The following is a 22877-nucleotide window of genomic DNA, read 5'->3' as shown; positions in this document are numbered from 1 at the left end:
GTCCGCCCCTTGCCCTTCTCCTTTCCTCCTTCCGCCTTGTCTTCCTGGCAGGACCTTGGACAGAGGGCCGGCCTGTGCCTGGCTGCAGCCCTGGGCGGAGTCAGAGGGTGGGAAGAGGCCCCTGGAGGTCAGGGGGCACCTCCAGGGAAACCAAGTGTCAGGGGGCTACTTTAACTGGCCATCCCCCGGGCACTCAGTGATTTCAGCCCTTTGTATACATGAGCCGTGACCCCGGGACCGGGTATCAGCCCATTCCTCACCCCAAGAGGCACGTATCCTCCCCAGCCGAGGCCCCGTCGGTGGCCGGCCCTCCCTCCAGCCCCAAGAGGTCCAGCTGCTCCACAGGCTCTACATCTTTCCCGGCTGGAGCCCGAGCAGCCATCAGGGGCCTGGATCCGGGCCCTGGAGCCCCTCAGGGAGGACAGGTGAGACCGGGCAGGAGCCAGGAGAGGGCCGAGTGGAGGCTCCTTGAGGTCATGGCCTCCTGCTCGGCCCAGACCCTCTTGTTTGCCGACCCCTATGGCACCTGGACCCCAGCTGCGGGGCAGGCTCGGGGACAGAGACCACAATGTGGCTCCTGGTAGCTCACAGGTGTCCCTGTGTCCTGTAGTTAGACCTGTCCTACCAGCTGGACTCCCTCCTGGTCGGCCAGCAATATCTGTGGCCAAAAGGAACAGGCCACCGTCAAGGTCTGGGAAGAATGAGTGGCCAGGCAGAAGGGGAAGGCTCGCCCTCGGCTCGGGGGGTCCCTGCCTGGGCTGGCGGGGGCTCTGGAGGTGGTATTCCAGCTCTCTGCTGACCAGCCCTGTGACCAGAAACACCTGCCTCCCTTCTCTGGGCCTCACTCTCCTGCTCTGTGAAATGGGTGATGCAGACTGACCCCTCCCATGGCAGGAACAAGGCGGGACCCCAGGGCCCGGGCTGTCCTCCCGGTCCCTCCCGGAGACCCCAGGTCCCTGGCTGTCCTCCCGGTCCCTCCCGGAGACCCCAGGGCCCAGGCTGTCTTCCCAGTCCCCCCCCAGAGTCCCCAGGGCCCAGGCTGTCCTCCCGGTCCTTCTCAGAGACATCAGGCGTCAACCTAGCCTCAGCCTCCACACGCCCCGGGGCAGCCTTGGGCGCTCACGAGCTCTGTGTCTCAGGGTCCGCAGGCACAGCTCCTCACTGCCCCTGTCCCCCCAGCCGGTGGGCGACACCGCATCACCGGTGCCGGCCTGGACATGACGATCAGCAGCTTGGACGAGAGCATCCCCCGAGCTGCAGGGGGCACGTCCCTTGGTCCCCTCTCCGAGACCTCTCCGGGTACAGACCTCACTTGAACAACTCCTCTGACAGGAGACCATCTCTGGACCTGCCGGGGAATCCAGCCCCGGGAGGAGGCGACGACCTGCTCTGCTCTACAGAGGAGGAGACTGAGGCAACATATCCTCCCAGGCAGGGGCCTGGGAATCCATGCTTGCCTGGGGGCAAATACCAAGCCCTCGAGCTCCCTCCACATCTAGGATGCCGTGGCTCTGACGACACTGCCTGGTCACGTCCCCTGCACCTGGCAAGCTGCGGTGACCCCCGACTCCTTACCTGACGCCCGAGCCCCGAGTGAACTGGGGCTCCCCAGGGATGCCCTCCCCAGGGTGTTCCCCTCCCCCCCCCTAGTGTTTTCCTCCCCCAGGGAGCCCACCATCCCTGCCCCTCGAGCCCCCTGCTACCACCGCCCCCCTCCATGGCTCCCATCCAGAGCACCCTCATCTCTAAGGCTGGCTTCAGATGTCACCTCCTCGGGGTCATGCCAAAGCCCAGGCTTCGGGTCAGAGCGACCCGGTCTCACACCCACAGGGGGGCCACGTCAGAGTCCTGTGACACGCATGCTCTATGCCAGCTTCTGGGACCTCGGTGCTCTTTTTGAGATGGGGTCGGCGGCTCCCACCTCCGGTGGGTGTGTGGGGGATGAAAGCAGGGAGGTGAAGGTGTCCGAAGTGGGGGAGCTTGTGGGGAGAGGGGGCTCTCAGGAAGGCAGGGGGAGGGGATGGGGAGGAGGGAAAGGCGGCCTGACCTGCCCCCTTAGACTGGTGTCCACCTCCCCCTCCCCCTGCTCAGCCACGCGCCCAGATGAACAGTGGAGTGGAGTGTGGGGGCCAGGTCAGCAGGGTGGGGGTCTGTCTCGTTTCCCTCTTGCCCCCGTGTCTCCATACCCGCTGCGTCCAGCCGCCCTGCCTGGGTGGAATGGCCGCGGCCCCAGGCCTAAGAGGATATGAGGGTCACTGAGCGGGCGGTGGAGATCGGATACGTGCGACCCCAGGTGTCGTGGGCTCCTGCCGCGAGGTGGTCCCGTGCGCGCAATCCCATGGTCCCGGTGCACCTGCGCAGGCTCCACCTGCCTCGACCTTTGGTGGGAGCACCTCCCCACCCCCAAGTTTCCCCCGCCACATCCTGCCCGAAGGTGGGAGCCAGGGGCCACCCTAGCCGGACTGGTGAAGCTCCTCCTCCAAGCGCTCGTGGAACAGTCGGGAAACTGAGGCCAAGAGAGGCAGGGACTGGCCGGGGACCCACCAGGGGAGCAGAGCCTAGAGGGGCTGGGGGAGGTTTCGGGCTCCTAGGCCAGGGCTTCACTTTCCCAGGGGGTTTTCGAGGGAATGAGAGCCTCTAAGATCCTGGAGGACCACTGAACCCATCCCGTGTGGGGTCCTTTCCTCTGGGCATCCCCGAGTGGGCACAGGTCCACGCAATTGCATGGAAACACAGTCCCCCGCCCCCCAGTAACTAACCACCCGCGTGGGGGTCAAAGGATGAGTGGACCCTGGAGGTGACAGGCGTTGGGGGAGAGAAGAGGTGTGGGGCGGGGACATTGTCTCCAGGGAACATGCCCAGGAGGGGAGCCACGCCAGGCCGAAGGCCAGGGGATCCCCAAGATGCCCCCGTGTGTATCATAGGCACCCCCATTCTAGAGAAGCACCCCACTCAGCTCCCGTGGTGGGAGACCTTCGAATGCGCAACGTGTTCTCATGCTGTGTCCTGATATCTCGAGGCCGTGGTCTCAGGAAAGCCCACAGGGAGAGCCTTTTCCCACGTGCAGACGGTGGGTCCGGTCTCACCCCCGAAGCCTCTGGTCACGTGCCCGGAGGGACGCAAAGGTGACACCGGGAGGCCCAGGACTGGCTGGTCTAGCCTGACACGGCCCTGATCCGACTGGTGAGTCGCACGAGCCTCCCTGTGTCTGTGAGTGTGTGTGAGGCTGTGTGTGTGTGTAAGGATGGGACGTGGGGGGGAAGCCACCCAGAGCAGGAGCAGGCTGATGGGAGGGTCATGTCCACACCCCAGGTCAAGGGTGACTGGGAGGGACAGGGTGAGTTGTGTAGAGCTACAGGACACAGGGACACATTCTGGTGTCCGTCCCCGATCCCGGCCGGCAGCTGGGGTCCAGGTGCCCTAGGGGTCGGCACACACCAGGGTCTGGGCTGAGCAGGAGGCCATGACCTCAAGGAGACTCCACTCGGCCCTCTCCTGTGTTCTGTGCCAGGCCCACCCCTTCCTCGTCCTTCCACGGCCACGTGTGCCCACGAGCCTCACGGGATAGCAGGCACGGGATGTGTCTACAGGTGGCTCCCTGATGGCGCCCCTACAAGTAGATGCCACAAGGACCCCACTGTGCAGACGGGTGACCGGGGGCCCCGAGAGGCACAATGCAGGGTCTCAGCACTAGTCAGGAGGAAAACCCAGGCCTGAACCCAGCTCTGTGGCCCCAAAGCCGCGGCACCGGCTGCACCAGGCCTCGCGGGGACGTGTCTGGGCTGTGTTGGTGTCACTGTAGGGACAGGGCATGGGGTGGAGGGGACTCCTTTGCAGCCTGGGAGGGGCTCTTGTCGGAGGAGGAAGCCGGGTAAGGGGGCCACAGGATGTGACCTCACCTCTCTGGTCACAGGGCCCAATTGAACTCACAACCCGGGTCACCAGGCACCCACGTTCTGGAGACAGCGCCCGACTGGGCTCATTCGTTGGGACACCTTCGCCTGATGAACATGTTCTCCTGTTTTGTGCCCGTGTCCCGCGGCTGCCGGCTCGGGGGAGCCTGCGGCCGCGACGCTTCCCGACCCTGGAGACAGTGGGTCAGGTCCTGCACAGGACGCCTCAGGTCTCTAGCTCGCAGGGACCCAAAGGTAACACAGGGAGACCCCGAGACAGCCAGTCCAGCCCGACACCGCTCTGATCTGACCTGTGCGGCCCCAGGTCCCCTCCCGTGTGTGTGTGTGTGTGTGTGTCTGTGTTTGTGTGTGTGTGTGTGTGTGTGTGTGTGTGTCTGTGAGTCTGTGTGTGTCTGTGTGGAAGAAGGGGTCGTGTGTGGAGGGCCCGCCTGAGCAGGTGCAGGCTGATGAAGGGGTCAGATGCCTGGTGGGCGGGTTAGGCTCACACTCGGTCAAGGCTGGTTGGGAGGGACAGGGTGTGCTGGGGTGGCCCTCTTGTCCCCAATATTCATCCCGAGTCCTGTAGGTGGATGTCACTGTGCTCCGGGTGCAGGTCTGTGCACACTCAGGTCTGTGTCCAATCTGGGAGCCACAGGTGGAGAGGGTGGAAGGACACTGAGGATGGCCGGGCACGGCTGTGATGTTTCTGGGCCGTCCGCGGGTCACTGTCTTTACAGAAATCAACCGATGAAATCGGGAGGCGACTGTCGGAATCCCGATTCACCTGTCCTACAGAGTTGTGCGTGTGCCCCGTCGCCCAGCAGGGCCACCCTGGACCCAGGGAGAGAGTGGCCGCAGGGAGGTCTTGGGAAGCAGGGCCTGGAGATGGCCTGGGAAGGCCTCCTTCACCACCCTGTCCCCCAGACAGGGTCCTGGTTCACGGTTCGTGGGATGAGGACCCGGAGCCCCCGGAGCCAGAGCCCGAGGGTGAGAAGGCTGGGGTGGGAGATGTGTGTTCACGGGGCCCGGGCGGTGCTGGGCCACCCAGGGAGGAGCCCCCGCGGGCTGGTGTGGGGCCAGGAGCAGAGACTGAGAGCCCCGGGTTGTGGCCTGCAGGGGGGCAGAGGTCCTGGTGTGGGTTCCTGGCCGCGGCTTCTCGGGGAGGCTCTGGGGTGAATCGTGTGCCTGCAAAGTCTCCTAGAGAGGCCATCGCTGGGTGGGGGGGGGGGGACCTTCCCTCCTCTCACCCTGAGGCCTCGGAGCCGCTGCAACCATCACTCTGTTTTCTTCTCAAGAGTCCGGGGCAGGAGCGGAAGCCGGTGCGGCTCCAGAGCCCGACCCGAGGGCATCGGGGTCCTCGGCGTCTCTGCGGGCAGGGGTGGCGTCTGGGGCGACTCCTGCAGGGGCCGGAGAGCCAGCAGGTGACCTGGGACCCGTGCGGGGACAGCGGGCACCTGAGCAGAGTCAGCTGGGTCCTGCTTCTGCTCCCAACACTGTTCCTGCCACTGCCCTTCTCCCCGCCCCTGCCCCCGCCCTTGCTCCCACATGGATGCCAGTCACAAATCAAGGGCCTGAAGGCTCTCATGGGGTGTTTCTCCTATTTCTAATTGTTGTTCCATTCCCTGACCATGACCCCCCACCAGAATGTCTCTTCCTCTTCTCCCTTATCCTTTCTCTCCTCTTCTTTTTAGCTGTTACTTTATTTGTTCGTTGTTTCTTTTTAATCCACATTAATCTTCAATAAAAATTTTTGGTTTTTTTACATTGCGCAATTCCTGAGCACTGGGTACGCTCACAACGCCGTGAACCGCGCCACAGAATTTTGCTGCAGAATATCTCGATCCCCAAGGGTCACCGTGTACCCAGAGCCCTCACTCCCCATTCGTGCCCCCTCCAGCCCCTGGGAACCCCCAGTCTGCTTTCTCTCTGTGTTCCGTTACCTACTCTGGAGGTTTCCTTCAAGTGGAATCTCACAAGAGATACCTTTGGGTCCGCACCGACTTTTCAGACGAGACAGATTCATTTTTGTACTTTGTGGTCGTTTGAAATAGACTTTTTCTCCTTTGATATTGAAATCACAATGGATTAAAGATTAGGTGGGAAAAAGAGGCCCCTTCGGTGACAATGGTCTCGGGGTGGAGACCCCTGTTTGTGCCGTGACACCACAGCCTGACGCCAGAGAGGACACGGCTGGTCCTCCCGCGGCCCAATCAGAAACCGGGAGATGCAGAAGACTGGTCGGTCACACCACAGTGGGGGGAGCATCCCTCATGACCCAGGCCAGAGCGGTTCACAGGCCCCTGGGCCAAATAATGCGCCAAAGCCAGTGTGTTCCCCGGGATGGAGGCCAGACGCGTCCCAGTCCAAGGGGAGGCGACCCCCGTGGGAGAGGCTTCAGAGATGTGGGCCGTCCCGGGGTGGGACTCGGGTAAGTGAGACCCGAGGGAGGCAGCGGTGGTCACCTTCAGACGGGCAGGCTTCTGGTCTGGGGACCGCCAGCCCAGGTGACAACGTGAGGAAGCAGAGGCCCCAGCCGATCCCCAGCGAGAAGTGTGACGGGCACCCCTCTCTGGGACCACAGAGCCCAGCCCCCATCCACGGCCGCAGGCGCGGACCCTCCCCCAGCAGGGCTCGTCCCAGGACCAGCGGAGAAACCCTGGCGCAGTTTTTCAAAGGTGTCGTTTTGGGGGTGTTCATCACAGCAGTGGTGGACATAAGGGATTGGGAACAGTGATGGGACCCTTGGGTCTGGTCCACGTTGGGGAGAGAAATCAGTGGAGCAGTAGAGTGGGTGTGAGGTCTCTACGTGCGGAGTGGGAGACCTAGGGGTCATCTCCTGTAAGACCCACTGTCTGTGTCCAGGATGTGACCTGCCAGCCCAAAGCCAGCTCCACCAGCAAAGGCCCTCCAGCCTTTTCCTGGGGCTGCAGAGACCGGAGTGAGTGAAGAGAAGTCTCACTGCCGGGGGTCCCCTCCCAGCCAGGCTGCTGGACGCAGCGAGCACCTGAGCTGGATAAGGGGACGCAGGGGAGCCTCCTTCTGGCATCGGCGGCCCAGACCCGCCATTCCGTGGTCCCAGTCCCGGCCCCACCGTTGCGAACCATGCGGCCTGGGCAAGGTTGTTAACCCTGGGGCCTCGGTTATCCTCCGACTGTGGACAGGACACTCGCCATGCATCCGCTCGGATGGGCTGTGACCGTTCCAGAAGGCAAAACAGATATAAAGCTGGACGGGATCTGGCCCGTTTGGGGACAGAGGGGGCTCCACGGCTCGCCTTCCTCGCATCTGCCCAAGAGGCTCTCAGGCCACAGCACCGATCAGGCAGTTGATGTGAACCTGACTACACGGGAGACAGAAACGCAGCCCTCGGTGCAGCTGCCACTGGACTGTGTGCCGCTGAGCAGGGACTGGTGGGGAGGGGGGTGCAAGGATGGCCCTGCCCCCTCCAGGCGGGCGGTAGGAGCTGCCTTCTGGTGCTCGGAGGAAGTGACATGCCGCTTCCCTTTCGGCCGGTGTGGGGTCCCGGTCATCCCGTGTGGGGTGTTCTCGGTGGGCAGGAACAAACCCAGGGCTTCCCCTACTCTTGAGGTATGTCTTCAGTTTCCTGAGCTCAAGCTCTGAGCAGGGACCCTCCCTGGAACTGGGGGGACCATGGGTGCCAAGCTCTGGGATGTGGCAGGGCCTGCTGGCACTCCTCCTGATCCCCAGATGCTGTTTGAGAAGGTGGCACCCTGCCACCACCTGGGCTCCATCCGGTCCCAGTGGGACAAAAAGGGAAACGGGCAGCTGGCTCACTGTCAGTGCCACGGTCAGCCAGGTCAACAGCGTGGCCTGCTGCTTCGAAGACCGGAGTGTGACGGCTGGGCACAGGGCCGGGGTGCTGGAGCACTGGATCCGAGTGGCCAGAGCATAAGAAACTCCTCTTTTCCTCAGAGTTAGGCCTCCAGCTAGAGTTGGCTGGTCCCTCCCGCTGGGCTGGGACGGAGCCTCCCGCAGGCTGTTAGGTAAATGGGGAGCGGGGAGGGTGTACTTTCTTCCCCAAAGCAGCCCAGAGCTGCCCAGAGCTGCCCAGAGTGCTCACAGCCAAACCGATCTTGCGGCAAAAATGGACATGCCTGGGGCGGGCCAGGTCTGGGGGCACCCTGGGACTCCCCACTCTGCCCCCAGGGCACGGTAGCATTCTTCGTGGATCTGTCCTCAGTCCTCAGCAGTAACTTACCCTGACTTGACCCCGGCTCCACAGGCCACGCCCCATCGGCCCCAGTTAGCGGGAACTTGTTAGCTGGGGAGAAGCACCAGGAGGCTAATGAATCCCTGGAGGGTCCTTCCCGACCCGACCCCAGAAGCTTCCAGGTGCAGGAGGAAGCAGAGGGGCGCTGCCTGGTGCCCTAGCGGCCCCGCCCCGCTCGGCGAGAGGCCTCGCCCAGGAGACCCCCGCCAACGGGGTGAAGGCGGCGCTCCCCGCAGGGGATCCACCTGAGGGCCCCCCCGCCACGCCGCCCGGCAGCGGCTCAGCCTAGCCTCGCAGAGAGGAGGCCCCAGGTTCGGGGCCGCTCTCGGGGTGCGGGACAGGTGCTTTGCACAGATCGATTCCTGCAGTCCTGCCCCCCACGGGACGTAGGTCACCGGATCTCCGTTTCGCAGGCTCGCACTCTCCAGGAGGAGGACCCGGGGCTGCCGCCCGCAGCGGACCGAGCCGGGGGCGCCGGCAGAGAGTGGGAGCTCCAGCCGGTGGGGCCTGGCTGTCTCTGGGGACGGCTCCCGGGGAGCGACAGGAGACAACAGAGGCCGGGAGACTCCGCTAGGGGGCGCTGCGGCGGCGTGCCGGGGACGGCGCGGTTTGGCCCTCGCGGGCCGCCGTACGCGCTATAAAAGGCGCACCGCGCGTGCGCGCGTCCTTTCCGGGCGGTGGCGGCGTCTCCGCGTGGTGAGCGCGGCCTGGTTCCCGGAGCCCCGGGCGCCCGCCGCCCCGCCAGGGCCTCGCCAGCCGTGACCCGAGCTGCGGCCGTGCGCCCCCGTTGCCGGGCCGGCCGCGGGAGGGACGGCGGGTCCCGGGCCAGGCGGCGGGCGGGTCCAGACCTTGCCGAGCGCTGAGCGCCCGCCGCCCTCCGTCGCGGGTTGAGACCCGGAGGAAGTGGCCTCCCGCCTCTGGCCACGCGTTGTTTTTGCTTTAAAAAGCGGGTCGGCTGCCCCTCGTTCCCTGGTCGGGTGTGGCCGAAAGGCGGCTTCCGAAGCGCGGTGGTGTGAATGCCGCTGCTTAGCCGGGGGCCCGGTGGGGACAGGCATTCCTAGACCTGGTCCCGGGCTCCATACGCGGCCAGCCAGTGACCTTAGTTTTCCGCACTCGAGTTAGGCGGGGACCGGGGAGGGGGACGGTAAATGGGTTTTGGGGGTTCCTGGCCACGCGTAGGCCTGGTGGCAGGGTCTCTGGACGCCGAATGCAAGCAGAACAGCCCACGAGAAGTGGCTCCTTGTGGGTTTGCCGGAGTTTTACAAAGGGCCGCTTTCTTTTTTCTGTAGGGAGTTTGCTAGAGACCGAGCACCTGGGAGAGCGTCCTGGGGTCTCAGGTGAGTCGACACGGAGGCGCTGGAACAAATCCGCCCCGACGTGTGACGTGGTTTTCTGAACGGGGGCCAGTCCACCATCCAGGCGGTCAGGGGAATAACCCTTGGGTTGCTGGTGTTCCCGGCACCGAGCTCACTGCCCCCAGAGGCGTTGCAGGTGTGGCTGCGTTTGTGTCACATTTGTGTCATTCGGCGGCAGAGAGAAGGGAGGCTTGTCTACGCCCAGCGTTCCGGCTGCAGAACGTCTGGATGATAAATAGCCTGACAGCGGACAGGGAGCTAGATTGTAGATGTGCTTCCTGGCACCCTGGAGCCTCACGTGAAAGCCCTTCCGTTGTGTCGCAGCTCTTGGGTGTCCTCGGATGGTGAGGCGGTCCGGCCTTTGACAGCAGGAGGTAGGAGTGGGTCGCTGACAAGCAGGGATGAGCAGAAGAGGTGAGTGGATTTCAGGTAGGCTGACCTGCTGAAGGGCTGAGGGTTCCCCGTCCCAGGGGATGAAAAGAACGAAGGCACCTGAAATTTCCTTTGGGGGAGACCGAGCACCGGCCCCTAACCGTCTAACCTGCTTCAAATGACTCTGGGTCAGAGCGTTAGCGTGCTCTGTCTCTTGAAGCAAGTTGGATGCGCTGCGTGAGCGGTCAAGTTGCAGGGTTTTGACAATGCGGAGACCGTGGCACAGGCCGGCCATCCTGGCTTTCTCCGGTTTTAAGAATTGCGGGGCACTGTTTCCTGTCCCGTTCCCTGGTTTGTGGCTTTCTGGTCCGTTGGTTAGTAGCTTTCGGGGGGGGGGGGGGGTGGGCAGCAACCCCTCAGGAAGGAAGGCCCTCCGGCTGCACTGCGGTCCCCCGGCTACATCGGGCACTAAGGCGCCAGTGCGGGCTGCCCGTTGGGGCTCCTAAAGGTGACCGCAGAAAAGTTAAAAAGGATCACCTCGTCCGTAGTAGCCGGGGTTGTAAACACAAGTGACAGGCAGGACGAGAGACCGCTCGAAAGCGCCTCCGTGCCACGCGCCTCGCCAGACGGCTGTCACAATCCCGCAGAAGTAGAGGCTGGTGTCTCATTTGGTAACGGTAATAATGGCGGCCAACTTTACACGGTGATTTTTGGGGGTCAGGGTATTTGTTCCTTAATCCAGGAAGGAAGGGGACTGCCAGCCTGTGAACGTGGGCCAGAATAACACCGTCACCGTCCAGACCGAGGTGGAGAGGAGACGCTGGCCCCAGCAGGTGAGGTGTTACCCCCCCCGCCTCCTCGCTGGGGGTCGGGGGGGGGGTGGCTGTGCCCCTCAGATGCCGGGCGTCCCGGCACCACAGACACAGCTGCTCTGCTGCACCTGTGACGTTGGGGCAAAGAGGAAGCGGCTATTTCTACGCTCAGTGCTCAGAACCGTGGGCACTAAGAATGGTTTGTAGCCGAACATGCCTGCCAGCTGCCGCGGGCGCTGCTTACGCGCCGCAGGTAGACCTGCCTCCTGGCTTCTAGCGGGAACGCCGAGCAGGGCACCAGCCGCTTTGCTCTTCGGGTTCTCGTGTGTAAGATGACCCTCGTCATGGGGGGGTGCATGGAGGCGAGCGTGTGGCCGGCCTTTGGCCCGCTGGGACTGACCAGGAGAGGGTCTCTCTCTTGGAAACGATCGTTCTGTAGGTCTGTCTGGGGAGGGCTTTCTGGAGGTCTTAGGGCGAGTGTGTTTTGCACTCTGGCTGCTACGAGTGGCTGGGGCTTCTAAGCCCTGCGCCCCCCACACCCTGCTCTAAGGACCTTTGAGACAGCAGAGCAGGAGGTGGGCCCGGAGGGTGGGTGGGGGAACACCAGAGGGCCACACCTGGCTTTGTCCTGCCAAGGAGATGCCGCAGTGCCACCTAGAACCCTATATGTGACCCTCCAGCGCACTGGCGAGTGGAGGGGGGCGGTCTGGGTAAACCGCACTCGGGTAGCGGTTGTGACGAGGGCTGTCCTGCCTTGTTTTCAGGTGGAGAGCCCAGCCGGCCCAGCCAGGCGCGATCCAGGCCGTCCGCTCAAGGTGAGACACTCCCTGATATAAAGCCAAGAAGTAGCAAGGTATTTTGCATTGCTTTCTGAAACGCTTGTGCAGAGTGTTGGCGTGTTGGAAAGCAGTCCTGTGGCGTGGGTCTGCGGGGCGAGACGGAGTGTTGAACTGTTCATTGAGCCCCCTCTGACTCCAAAAATCCAAGAAAAGTAGACGCGATTGAGAGCATAGACAAGGGGTCAAGATACATCGGGGGGCCAGGGCCTCCACTTTTGATGCAGTGATTGTTGGCAGAGCAGCCTCGCCTCTGCTTTCAGAGGAGCCCCCGCTCGGAGGCCGCCCTGCGCGGGTGTCTCGGGTCCTCATTCTTCCTCCCCGGCCGCTGCATCCCGCGGGGAGCAGAGGTTTCGAACTGCCCGGAGTCCGTGATTCTAAACTGCTGCTTGTGCCGCGTGTGGACTATTTCCCCTGCACACAAGGGAGAAAAGTCCGGACGGGGAGAGGTGATTTCACCGTAAGGTGGAACGGGTGTTGAGAACTAACGCTGAAAACACGGGAGGACGGCTGGAGTCGGGAACAGGTTTAGGCAAACGGTGGTGAAGTAAGCCGAAGGATTTAGTGCTTTTATTTTTCAATAAAACTGTTTCTCTGTTGGCAAAACTCGAGACTAAATCGGTCTTGAACAAGCCGTCTTGACTTGGCTTCTCCTCAGTTTGATTAGCGGAAGCCCCGTGGCGCGGGCGGGCGCACGCACCGGTGGGTATGGGGGTGGGGCGGCTTTGCTCTGCTGAGCTGCCACCCGGTGGTTTGACCGGGTGACATTTAGAGAAGGGCGTGGGCTGGGGTGTCCGCCCCAAGTTCCTGAGTCACTTCCCAGGCAGGGTTTTAAATAACCCCTTGGAGTTCGGCCTGCAAAAGCCCACGGCCTCTGGAGTTGTCCCCAGTGATCTGGGGCAGGGAGGTGCGCTTACCCCAGCTCGCCAAGTCAGTCCCCGATTACTGTGTAGAGGTCTTGAAGCCATGACCCCAGGACGAGAGAGGGAGCCACCTGCTCGCACCCTGGGGCTGGTTCCTGCCCCTTGTGTGGGGCAGGTCGCAGCCTGCAGATTCTCAGTTCCTTGCACAGGCCTGGGCTCCTCAACAGTGGGGACCCCGGGGGGTGGGGAGTGGTGCCAGGCTCCTGCAGCTTCTCTTTGGGGAGGGGCAGGGAAAATGCTGGACTCTCCCAGATAGTGGGTTTTCCACGTTGGGGTTCACTGAAATCCACCAAATTCCTCCATTGTGTTCTGTGAGCCCGGCACCGCAGGAGGGGTGGTCTGGAACCAGAAAATGGGCTGCTTGCCAGTAACCGTGCAGAGCTGGGCTCCACGCTTCCTCCCAGAGCACCGTTGCCATTGTGCCATAACCTTAGCGGTCTCGGTCCCATCCCCACTCCTCCTGCCCCACCCCCCCCCCATGTGGCTGGGCTCTAGGAGACCCCAGTGCAATGCCTGCTGAGGCCTTTTTCCACAGCTAGACCCTGGGGGCCACGCATCTTCCGTCCGCAGCCCCTACCTCTGAGCCCAGGTGGCCGACGGCCGGTCTAGGGTCCAGGGTAAGGGACTCCGGGGCACTCCCAGAAAAGCTGTTTATTTACATCACGAGTCCTTAAAGGTAACAAAACCTTGGGAGTGTCCTTCAGCCCCTGGTGGTCAGGCTCCGGGTGCTCCCGTCCTGCTCCCCCGCCCCCACCCCAGTCTCCTGGTCCAGCTCGACAGCCCCTCTGTCTGGTCGTGGGGTCTGGAGAGCTGGGAAGGCGGGGGGTGGGGGAAGGGCTCCGCACCACTTCCCCGGGCTTCTGTGCAGAGCGGCCGCCTGGCCAGGCCCCCACCCCGCCTCGGTCCTGGCCCTGGCCGCCTCCGCAGGGCGAAGAGGGAGGAGTGGCTCGCCAGGGCCCCGGGCGCCCCCTGGTGAGCGGGAGGGCGGCGCCCCTCAGGAGTACTTGGTGTTGGAGATCTTCTTCCAGAGCAGGGTCTTGAGGTGGCTCAGCACCAGGGAGTGGTGCGCCTCCACCTGGCTGGCCAGCCCGCTCAGCGTGGTGCAGGTGCGCAGCTGCTTGCCCAGCTCCTCGCGCAGGTCGGCGGGGGCGCCGGGCAGCAGGTAGTCCCGCAGCAGCTCGCACACCTTGGCCAGGTTGGGCTGGATGAGGTCGCCCTTGCACTGGCGCATGAGCTTGTCGCAGGGGGCCCTGCAGTCCCGGCCGTACGTGCAGTCCGCGCTGTGCTCGCAGTGGCGGCCCCGCAGGAAGCGGCGCACGGCGGCCTCGGGCGCCACCTGCTGCAGGTCCGCCATCTTGAAGTCGTACTTGGCCGTGTAGCCCACGTTGGCCAGCGTGGTCTCGCACATGTAGAAGGTCCCGTAGGCCCCGTGGAAAAGCTCCTCCACGAACTCCAGGAGCCCGATGGCGATCTTGGCCCTCCAGGGCCACGCGGGCCCCAGCCACTGCTGGAGGGCCGTGTGCAGGGCGGAGGGCAGCAGCGGGCGCAGGAGGGGTGGGAGAGCGGCCCCGTGCCAGGAGCCGTGTGGGACGCCCTCGGTGACGTAGAGGTCCCCACAGGAGCCCAGCAGCCTGGAGGCGTGGTCCTCCTGCAGGGACAGCAGCAGCAGAAACTCGTTCCGCTGCAGCAGGGCCCACACCGACTTGGCCTCCGCCAGGGACACCCTGCTGTCCTTGTTGAAGTCCGCCATGAGCAGGACCCGCCCGACCAGCGCCGGCAGGGACGGCAGGTCCCCCAGGTTCGCCTGACATCGGAGACCGAGGGAGAGGGAAACCGAGTCATTTCAGGGCCCCGCGGGCTTGACCTCATGGTGGGTTTCTAAGCTGGCAGGATGCCAGCCTTGACCTACTTGGTTCAGACCCTGGGAGCCCTCCCTGGCCACTGGCACACCTTTGTTTCTCCAGGAGCCGTTCCTGGGGCTTTCTGGTCTCCACTGGTGCTCAGGGAGCTTGGGAGTGGGCACCTCAGCACAGAGGTGAGAGGTGTGCTGGGCCCGCGACTTCGCATCTGCTCCCACCCACCCCCACCTCCCATGCACACACAGCTCCCTGCTCCCCCCACAGATGCCCCGGGCCAGGGAACGGGTCCTCTGCACCCAGGGATGGCCCCCTGAGCAAGCGTCTGCTTGCAGCCGAGGTTAGCCAGCCCCCTGTCCGGTGGGTACGGCCCCGACCCAGCCTGCCTCCTGCCCTGTGCACACATTCCTGGGGTCAACTCCACACCCAACTCGCAGGAGCCAGCTGACCTTGAGAAAGCTGAGGGTCATCTCTCGGAACTCCTTAATCGAGGTGCCCCGTGTGGGCTTGTCAAACAGTACCAGCTCCTGCCGGGGGGCCGCGTCCGACCTGGCCTTGGAGTTGAGGCCCTCCTCGACGCCGCACTTGATGGTCACCTCCTTGCCCTGCCACAGCCCGCTGTATACCTGGGTGGGGCCACAGGAGCCCTCTGTGCAGACGTCGGTGGGGGCGGGGGGGGGGGATGACAGAGAGCGGAGGGCCTGGCCCCACACCCAACACTGCCGCCCCGCCGGGCTTACCTGCCGGCCGGGAACGGAGGAGAGGCAGGCCCTCCACTCCACCTTGTGCAAGTTGCACAAGTCCTGGCAGATGGAGCCGGAGATGATGCCCTTGCGGTACTGGTCACACTGCGGGTGGGGACACCAGGGAGCGGCCTGAGGAGGTGGGGCCCCTCCCCAGGCCGAGTCTTCACCCCATCATCCACATGGGGCACCCCGGGTGGGCAGCTCGAGGCCCCACCACACCTGCCAGGTGCCCCCTGGTTCTCAAGCCACACCCCCCCTGGGAGGGCACCGCCACCACTGCAGCCTCCGGCCACACCTGAGGCTCAGCGGAGGGCCAAGGCACCGCCCAGAGCAGCTGGCAAGGGCCTCTGCTCACCGCGGCCTGAGAGCTGCCCCCCACCTGCCAGGTCTGGGAGTCTGCTGCTGCCTGGCGTGGGCCCCGCCTCTGCCCCGAGGGTGGCGTAGAGGGAGCCTGGGGGCCAGCTGGGGGCACTGGCGCGGCCCCTCCTCGTGCCCGTCATCCGGGGCTTAGCCAGACCCACAGCCAGCCAGCCGCTTGCGGCGATAACCACGTTGGGCCCCCTCCTTTGCGGCCCCCTGAACCCCGGGGGTCTGGGCTGACCCTGAGGAGGGTGGGAAAGCTTGGCGGTGACGGAGTGCGGCCCTTCCCCCCCCCCCCCCCAGGCGGGAGGTGCGGCCATCTGGAGCACCAGAGCTTGTGGGGTGCGTTCCTGGAAGTGCATCACCGTTGCCATGGAGCCCAGGCCCTTGCCGAGCCGGGCTTGGAGGAAGGAGAGCGAGGCGCCCAAAGTGCGGGGGGATGGGGGGGGAGGGCGGGCAGGCCCGGGGACAAAACCCAGAGGCTGTGGCTCGGCTCCGGGAGCCGGGAAGGAGGGTCCGTGCCGCAGCGCCACGCAAACGATGCCGTCATCGAGATGGCAAAAGAAAAGAAAATCCCATTCGCCCGCCTCGTAGGGACGCCCTGCGCCACGAGGGGTGTGACCCCCCAGAACCCCACAGAACTGCAGGGCCTTGGAGGTGGGTGGGCCGGGGCGCACTGCCCTCTGGGCCCGGGGAGGGGCTCCCACAGAGGCTGAGGGGGCAGCGTGTGGCCTCGCCTCCCAGCCTGCTTCCCACCTGCACGCGGGCCGCGGCAGGGGCTCAAGGCTAGTACCCACCAGACAGCCAGAGGCCGCGGAGAACCTGACCCGAACTCCTGCCCGTGGCCCTGCCGCGTGGTCGTGCACACGCTGTGGGGCCTGTGCGAGACAGAAGATACCCCCACGAGGCAGACACGTCCTCATGGACTGAGGGCCAGGCGCTCAGCAGCCGAGAGACCCTGGGGCGGGTGGGGGGAGGGAGGAGCTACAGTCCCCCTTGTTGGGAGAGAGGCAGTCCCCTGCTGTTCCCCCAGCGGACCCTCAGGCTCAGAAACACCAGCTGACCCTCTAGTTGGCTGCTCCCTGCACCCCTAGGCCAGATCCCCAGCCCTCACCTCCTGCCCCATCTCCCTGCCCCACCCACCACCACCCTCACCCCAGCCACCCTGCATCCCCCCACAGCCCTCCACAACCCTCACCACAGGCCTCCCAGGGCCCCAGGTCGCCTGCCCTGCACCTGGCTCCCCGGGCCCATCCTGGCCCTCCCCAGCCCCACCGAGCTGTCCACACCGCAGGGCCTCTCCCCACCCAGAGCCTCCCCCCCCAACCCCGCCCCATCTGCCCTTGTGTGTCCCCAGACCCCCTGGACCGTGAGGGCAGAGCCCTGTGTCTGGCGCCCAGCTCAGGTCTGGCTCCTGGACGCCACCGAGAACAGGCAGGAAATGGGAAAGCCGTTCCCCCAGTGTGGACACCGTGTCCTCGGGGCCCGGTGCTGGCCTGTCCTGAGGAGGTGCTTAACCAACACTCTTGAAAACCCCATCACATGGGTTCTCCCACCTCCGGACCCCCCACTCCCTCCCCACTGCCACGTCTGGACCTTCCCAGTTGGGGCCCCTGGGGGCTCTGGGCCAGAGCTGGCCTGGCTGAGCCCTCCCGTGGCCAGCTTCAGCCCCACACAGCACCCCCCTCCGGAGACAAGGCCCCCTTCATCTTCCAGGCTGCCCGGCTGCGGTGGGGCAGGTGCAGAGCCCCGAGTTCCTGATGCTCCAGGGTGGGTCCTGCAGGCCCATCGAGGGGGCGGCAGTACCCTGGCCACCCGCTCGCCAGGGGCTCCAGACTGCCCGGGAGAAGGCCAGGCAGGGCGCCGAGGGGGGTCAGAAGAGCCTGGGGCTTGTCGCCGCCCCGTGGGCTGGCGCGGCCCCTACCTCCCGCCCGAGTCACCGAGTGTCCACAGAAGCTGGGCGTGAGCTAGGCGTGCACACACGAGTCCGCGTGCCTTCACGTGTATGAGCACACGCAAGCTCGTCACGCCCCTCCCTTCCCACGCACATCCACAAACATACACGCTCATGAGTGGCTCACACACGTCACCTTCCCTGAGGCCACAGGCAGTGACCGCCCCCCCCCCCCACCACGGGAGGCTCTGAGGACCATGCCTCACGGCCTCCTTTAGCAAGGGGCCCTCGAGGCCACCCACATCTGCCCATGCCAGTCTCCCTGCTGAAAGTCCTCCTCCCCCCAGACCTCTGTGAACACGCCCAGCCGCCAGCCCATGCCGTCCTGCACACCTGCAGTGGCGTCCCCACGGTCCCCCCCTCCCCGCCACCCCGTCTCTTCCGCAGCCGGCCAGAGACGGCTCTGCACGGCGCTCCCGGGCCCACCTGAAAGTCCACCCTGCTGGCGTCTTGAGGGTCCAGGGCATGCCGCCCCCGGCCCCGTGCCAGCCCACGAGGCGACACTTACGATGACCACCTGGCAGACGTGCCCGCGGCAGAGCTCCGCGTAGGTCGAGTAGTGCACATACACCAGCCAGCTGCCCACAAAGATGCCCAGCCACAGCAGGAAGACGTACTTGACCCGGAGGCCCGGGAGCCGGCCCTGGGGGGAGAGAGGAAGCGCCACATTCGGGGTGCGTTTACCTCCCCCCCACTGACCCCGGCCTTCCCGGCCTACCCCACCCCCCACCCCCGGGGCCAGCCCCCTGCCCGGCTCGGGCTTCCAAAGCTGCCCACCACCCAGGGGCACTCCCTACGTCTCTCCTCCCAGTCTCCCTCCGCCCTCGGTGCACCCACTCCGGGCTGGGGGCCGCTGCCCGGTGCTCCCAGGCTTTTAAATCACGCAGGCAGGCAAAAATAAGTTTCAAACCGAAGGGACACACAGAGTAGGCAAGTCTACTTTGACGAATAAAGACCTTTTTTGACAAATTCTCTCCCATCTTGCCCTCATTTCATGACGACGTTGTAACCTCTGCACAAGGTCGGGGTGGAAAATCACCACCGTGCACCCTGTCCTCTGACCGGTGGGCAGTTCCAGCTGGGCCAGGGCCAGCACGGGGGACGGGGCCGGGGGGCGCTGGCACAGGGGGCAGGGTCTCAGCAGCCCCCACCCGGGGAGCCTGGAAGGGACACGACCTCGCACACCCACGAGAACGGCAGCATTGTTCTGAGGGCCAAAGAGAGACACAACCCAAGGGTCGACCGACCGGTGAGGGGGGAAACAAAACAGGGTCCGTCCACACCGTGGAACGTCATCCGCTCTTTAAAAGGCAGGGAGTCCCAACACAGGCTACAACGCGGATGAACCTTGAGATCACTGTCCTCAGATGAGCCTGTCACAGAAGGACAAGTCCTGTAGGATCCACTCACAGGAGGCCCTGGAGAAGTCGGATCCACAGGCGTGGCGGGGAGGGGAGGGTCTGTGTATAACGGGGCAGAGTCCAGTCTGGGAAGATGAACACGTTCTGGGGACAGACGGGGGGGACGGCTGCACGACCGCGTGAATGTGCCTGCCGCCCCTGAACTGTGCCCTCAAAAATGGTTAAGATGCTAAACTTCACATGGTGTGTATTTTCCCACAGTAAACAATAAATAAGATAAATAGCCCCTGTCCCCACTGCCAGACGCCCTGTCCCAGATGTCCGGGGTGGGCGGGGGACAGCTTCTGTGGGGGTTCAGCCCCCTCTGCCAGGTTTCCCCAGCTGATGAGCAGAATCGCAGGACGTGAGGGCCCCAGACCCGTGCACAAGCAGGTGGGCTGAGGGTTCGGTGTCCCGCCCAGCTCCCAAACCCCTGGGTTCCAGGGACACCACCTCCCAGCCCCACCCCCCGCCCTGGCAGATCACAGGCCTCCCAGACGGCCGTCCTAGAGCAGCCAACTGAGGGGATGGGGTTACCAATGTCTCAGTCGGGGGGGGGGGTGAACCCCAGAGGAAAGGGCTGGGACCCGGGGGGCCAGGAGAGCAGGAGGGCCCAGAGCTTCAGGTCCCCGTGCCCCCCCACCTCCCTCCAGCCACACTACGTGCCCCAGGGCGGCGGCTCCAGTCCCCGTAGCCCGGGGTCCCGGCTAGCTGAAGGCTGGGGCTGGCGCTGAGAGACAGGGCCACCGGCTCTCCAGTGAGGACAGGGTGGGGGCCTCACCTCCAGATTCCCTGGCTCCCGCCCTGGGAGGGGCTGCGGCAGGAGGGCCCCGGGGAGCTCCAGGGGCCGCTGAGGGGCCACAAGGACCAGGGAAGAACAGGAAGGCGTGGGCCTCAGCCCTCCTTGTCCCTGCCACCACATCTGCTTCCGTCACATTTGTTCAAAATGAAAAACAGGAAAGCAGAGAAACAGTGGATGGGGGGCCCGGGAGCTGGGGGGGTGTCGCTGTGGCAGGACAAGGTCAGAAGACTTCCGGCCGGCGGCGCACAATGCCGCGAGGTGGCGGGAGCGGGGCCTTGGGTGGGCATTCAGCTCCCAGAGGGCCCTGAAGGCTGGCGGCAGGGGTCAGAGGTTGATGGGTAGGAGGAGGGCAGGCCCGAGCAGCGCTGGGCCTGGGGGGGACCTGGGGCGGACCCAGGCGCCTGCCTGCAGGGCCCAGCACAGATAGCACCTCGGCCCTGCCAGACTCCCTCCACGCTCTCCCAGTATGCGGTCCCCACGCTCTGGGTCCTGGATGGGTTACATGGGTCCTTCCTCTAGGAGCCGTGCCTGCCCTCCAAGCGTCCCGTCTCCCACCAGTGAGTGAGCCCCTGGGGCAGGACAGGCTTACTCTCGGGCGAGTCCCATGCAGCTCCCCGATCCCACCTGGCCTCAGTTCCTAATCAAGCCACTTGGGGAGTAAGGAGAATCACTCAGGGGTCAGTAACAGCCACGTCACCCATGCACCAGCACCCCACGCGCACCATGCCACCAACCCTTCCCTCTAGCCCAGAAGGATGTTTCACGGACAGGGAGACTGAGGCTCTGAATGTGGCCCCTTAATAGCAGGTGGGCGGGGCTGGCTCCAACCCCTGGGAACCGGACCGTCCCAGTACCTAGGTCAAGCTCTGGGCCTCCTCTGCAGCAACCTGGTCAAGGCCCCTCCCTCAGGATGAGGGGGGGCGGGGAGGGCACACCCCACTTCCCAGGCCTGGGGGTGCGCCCTCAGACCCCTCCGCTCCCATCTTGCCCAGGGCTGGGTGGAGACCGGGATGCACCCTGAGGCCCAGGTGGGCAGGGAGGGCGTCCCCCACGGACACAAAACCCGAATGTTTCCTGACTCCCAGGCTTCCTCCCGGAGGGGACGGGAGGACAGCCCGGCCGGGGCCAAGGGCGCACCACGGCAGGGACCCTCTTGCCCCAGGCGGCCTGCAGAGGCCAGGGAGGTGTGGGCTGCTCCGAACAGGGCTGCGGAGGGCAGGTGCATTTCGGTCTCGGGGTGGGCCTGGCCCCGGCCACCCGAAGCAGCGGTGACAGGCTTCCCACTGTGGTTCCCAAGGCACCCTGCACTTCCCCTGCAGACAGCGGCCCCCTGGCGGGGACGGAGACTCGTCCAAGGTCATGGTGGGGTCAGGGCACACCCCTGAGGTCGGGCCGGCTGGGAGACGACCCACGGGGAGGCTATGTCCTTCTGACGGCGTTTCTGCGGGTCCCAAGTTTTCCACAACAGGAAAACCAACCTCACCTCTTCCAAGCGAGGGGCCGGCGCGGACGCGGCGCGGTTTCCGGGCCTCTGGGAAGGGGGGTGGGGGAGGGGTCCCGCCCGTGGGGGAGGGGCTTCTGCGGCCCCGCGGGCCGGGGCGGCCACCCCGCAGCCCCCGCCGGCCCGCGACGTCCCGACCCCAGGCCCTCCCGGCCTAGGAGGCCGGGGTGGGGGAGGTGGGGGGGGCGCCTACCTGCAGGCCCTTGGAGAAGGGGCAGAAGAGCGCCAGGTGCGCCAGGCGCCGCAGCCGCCGCATGGTGGGCCCCCCGCGGGCGCGGGCCCGGCTCGGCTCGGCCTCAGCCCCGCGGGCCGGCCCGCAACGGCCGCCCTCCGCCGCCGCCTCCCCGCGCGCCCGCTCCCGCGCCCCGCGCCCAGCGTCCGCGTCCACGTCCACGCGAGGGCGCACTCCGCCGGTCGGCCCGGGCGGGGCCGCGAGCGCGGGCGCGGGCGCGGGCGAGGGGCGGGGGCGGGGGCGCGGGAGGAGGAGGGGAGGGGCGCCGGGAGAGAGACGCGGGCGGGGGGAGGAGGGGAGGAGCGCCGGGGAGCGGCGGGGAGGGGAGGGGGCGCGGGAGGAGCGGCGGGGGCTAGCGGGGGAGGGGCGGGTGGCGGAGGGGGCACCCGCGGCCCCGCCCCGGCCCCGCACCCCCGGGCTTTGGCGGCGGGGCTGTCACCGCGAGCTGCGGCGGACCCGCCGGGCGGAGGGACGAGCCGGCCGCCGGCAGGGCGCCCTGGGGAGGGGGTCGGGCGCGTGGGGGCGCGGAGGGGGCGTCCGGCGCCAGCCACCCGGCGGGCCTGGAGGAGGGGTGGACGGACGCAGTGCGAGCCTTGGCCCGCTTCTTCCATTTTTCGGGGAACGCGGTGAGTGCGCCCTTCTCTGTGCGCGGTTCCGCCGGGGTGTCTGCGTGCAGCCCCGCAGCGCCCCCACCAGCGGGCCCCCTCCCTTCGAGCCCCCACAGCCCCGGCCCTGATCGGCGCCCCCGCGGCCCATAAACGGAAGAGAGCAGGGACAGCCTTGGGGTCTGGCCTGTCGCCGGCAGAAGCCAGAAATTCACTGAGCGCCCGTGTGCCCGCGGAGCCGCGCGCCCGCACCGGTGCCGGGCTCGGTCGGCGCTCCCGCGGACGTGGGGGGCGGGGGGCAGGGGCGGGGGCCCGGCTGCCTTCAAGGTCGCCTTGGGTTTTGTGAGAGGGTGCGTTTTCCCTTCCCGCGTGGAGGAGGCTGGCAGAGATGTGAGCCCGGACTCCGCCGGGCTGGGGTCAGCGGGGCGTCGCCCGGGGTCCTGGTCCTCGCGGCACCTGCTGGCGGGAGCGGGAGCTCTGGCCGCGCTGGCGAGCGCGCCGCGGTGTCTCTTTGTGGCTGGACCCGCATTTCCCTGTCGACTGACGATGTCGAACATTTTTTTTCCCAGGAGCTTCTTAACCACCCGTATGGCTTCCCTGCTAAAACGTGTATGTTTTTAAATGTATTTTTCCCTATTTTCTTTTTACTGTGTTGTTTCCTTGTCATTGAGCTTTGAGAGTCCTTTGTATCATCGTTGCCGCGACATTATCAAGCAGGTGATCTGCAAAGATTTTCTCCCCGTCTGTGGCTTGTCTTCTGTTTCCCTTGAGTGTCTTTCAAAGAGCGCAAGATCCCAAAAAAAGGAAATGAAGTAACATAAAAGAGCGCAAGCTCCTGAGGTCGACGGAGTCCAAGTGACCCATTTTTTCCTCCTGTGGTTTGTGCATTTCACGTCTGTCACATCTAGGAAATCTTTGCCTAACTGAGCAGTGCAAACATCTGGGTTTTCTTCTAGAGGTTTTGCAACAGCTGTGTCTGCCGCTTACCGCCCCCCCCCC

General features: G+C 65.4%; 2 protein-coding genes and 2 non-coding genes across 7 annotated transcripts; 3 read left to right on the top strand and 1 right to left on the bottom strand.

Moving 5' to 3' along the window:
* The first annotated feature begins 7544 nt into the window (after positions 1-7544).
* LOC115499160 lies at positions 7545-12141 on the top strand. The gene is made up of 7 exons (XM_030292873.1): positions 7545-7689; positions 8137-8276; positions 8538-8624; positions 9304-9461; positions 9804-9893; positions 10594-10686; positions 11427-12141. Exons 1-7 carry the CDS (start codon positions 7545-7547, stop codon positions 11497-11499), a joined length of 786 nt encoding a protein of 261 aa, XP_030148733.1. The 3' UTR covers positions 11500-12141.
* LOC115500203 lies at positions 9594-9727 on the top strand. Its single transcript, XR_003964448.1, has one exon. It is a non-coding gene; the product is annotated as a small nucleolar RNA SNORA17 (small nucleolar RNA).
* On the top strand, positions 10747-10880 carry LOC115500201. Its single transcript, XR_003964446.1, has one exon. It is a non-coding gene; the product is annotated as a small nucleolar RNA SNORA43 (small nucleolar RNA).
* Positions 12142-13055: 914 nt separating the features above from the next.
* On the bottom strand, positions 13056-21342 carry DIPK1B (divergent protein kinase domain 1B). 4 transcript variants are annotated; one of them, XM_030293408.1, is made up of 5 exons: positions 21235-21342; positions 17847-17981; positions 15019-15126; positions 14728-14904; positions 13056-14226 (listed from the first exon to the last, which is right to left on the bottom strand). In XM_030293408.1, the coding sequence occupies exons 1-5, from the start codon at positions 21295-21297 to the stop codon at positions 13417-13419; spliced, it is 1293 nt and encodes a 430-aa protein (XP_030149268.1). In that variant the 5' UTR covers positions 21298-21342; the 3' UTR covers positions 13056-13416. The 4 variants fall into 4 exon arrangements, with proteins under 4 accessions (XP_030149268.1, XP_030149267.1, XP_030149270.1 ...); XM_030293407.1 differs by lacking the exon at positions 21235-21342 and adding an exon at positions 19520-19675; XM_030293410.1 differs by lacking the exon at positions 21235-21342 and adding an exon at positions 19520-19675 and having other exon boundaries at positions 13056-14070.
* Positions 21343-22877: the final 1535 nt, after the last annotated feature.

The sequence above is a fragment of the Lynx canadensis genome, chromosome D4 (genome assembly GCF_007474595.2).
Source record: "Lynx canadensis isolate LIC74 chromosome D4, mLynCan4.pri.v2, whole genome shotgun sequence".
NCBI lineage: Eukaryota > Metazoa > Chordata > Mammalia > Carnivora > Felidae > Lynx > Lynx canadensis.
This window is presented reverse-complemented; position numbering and strand designations above follow the sequence as displayed.

Excerpts from the sequence above, each read along its gene's own strand:
- LOC115499160 (XM_030292873.1), top strand. The coding sequence starts at position 7,545 with ATGGGTGCCAAGCTCTGGGATGTGGCAGGGCCTGCTGGCACTCCTCCT. Across the intron at positions 7,690-8,136 it reads AAACGGGCAGCTGGCTCACT|GCCACGCCCCATCGGCCCCA; the intron begins GTCAGTGCCACG and ends CCGGCTCCACAG. Across the intron at positions 9,894-10,593 it reads AGCAGGGATGAGCAGAAGAG|GAAGGAAGGGGACTGCCAGC; the intron begins GTGAGTGGATTT and ends TCCTTAATCCAG.
- DIPK1B (XM_030293407.1), bottom strand. The coding sequence starts at position 19,660 with ATGTGGTGGCAGGGACAAGGAGGGCTGAGGCCCACGCCTTCCTGTTCT. Across the intron at positions 17,982-19,519 it reads GGGAGCCAGGGAATCTGGAG|GGCCGGCTCCCGGGCCTCCG; the intron begins GTGAGGCCCCCA and ends CTCTCCCCCCAG. Across the intron at positions 14,227-14,727 it reads TGACCCTCAGCTTTCTCAAG|GCGAACCTGGGGGACCTGCC; the intron begins GTCAGCTGGCTC and ends CTCCGATGTCAG.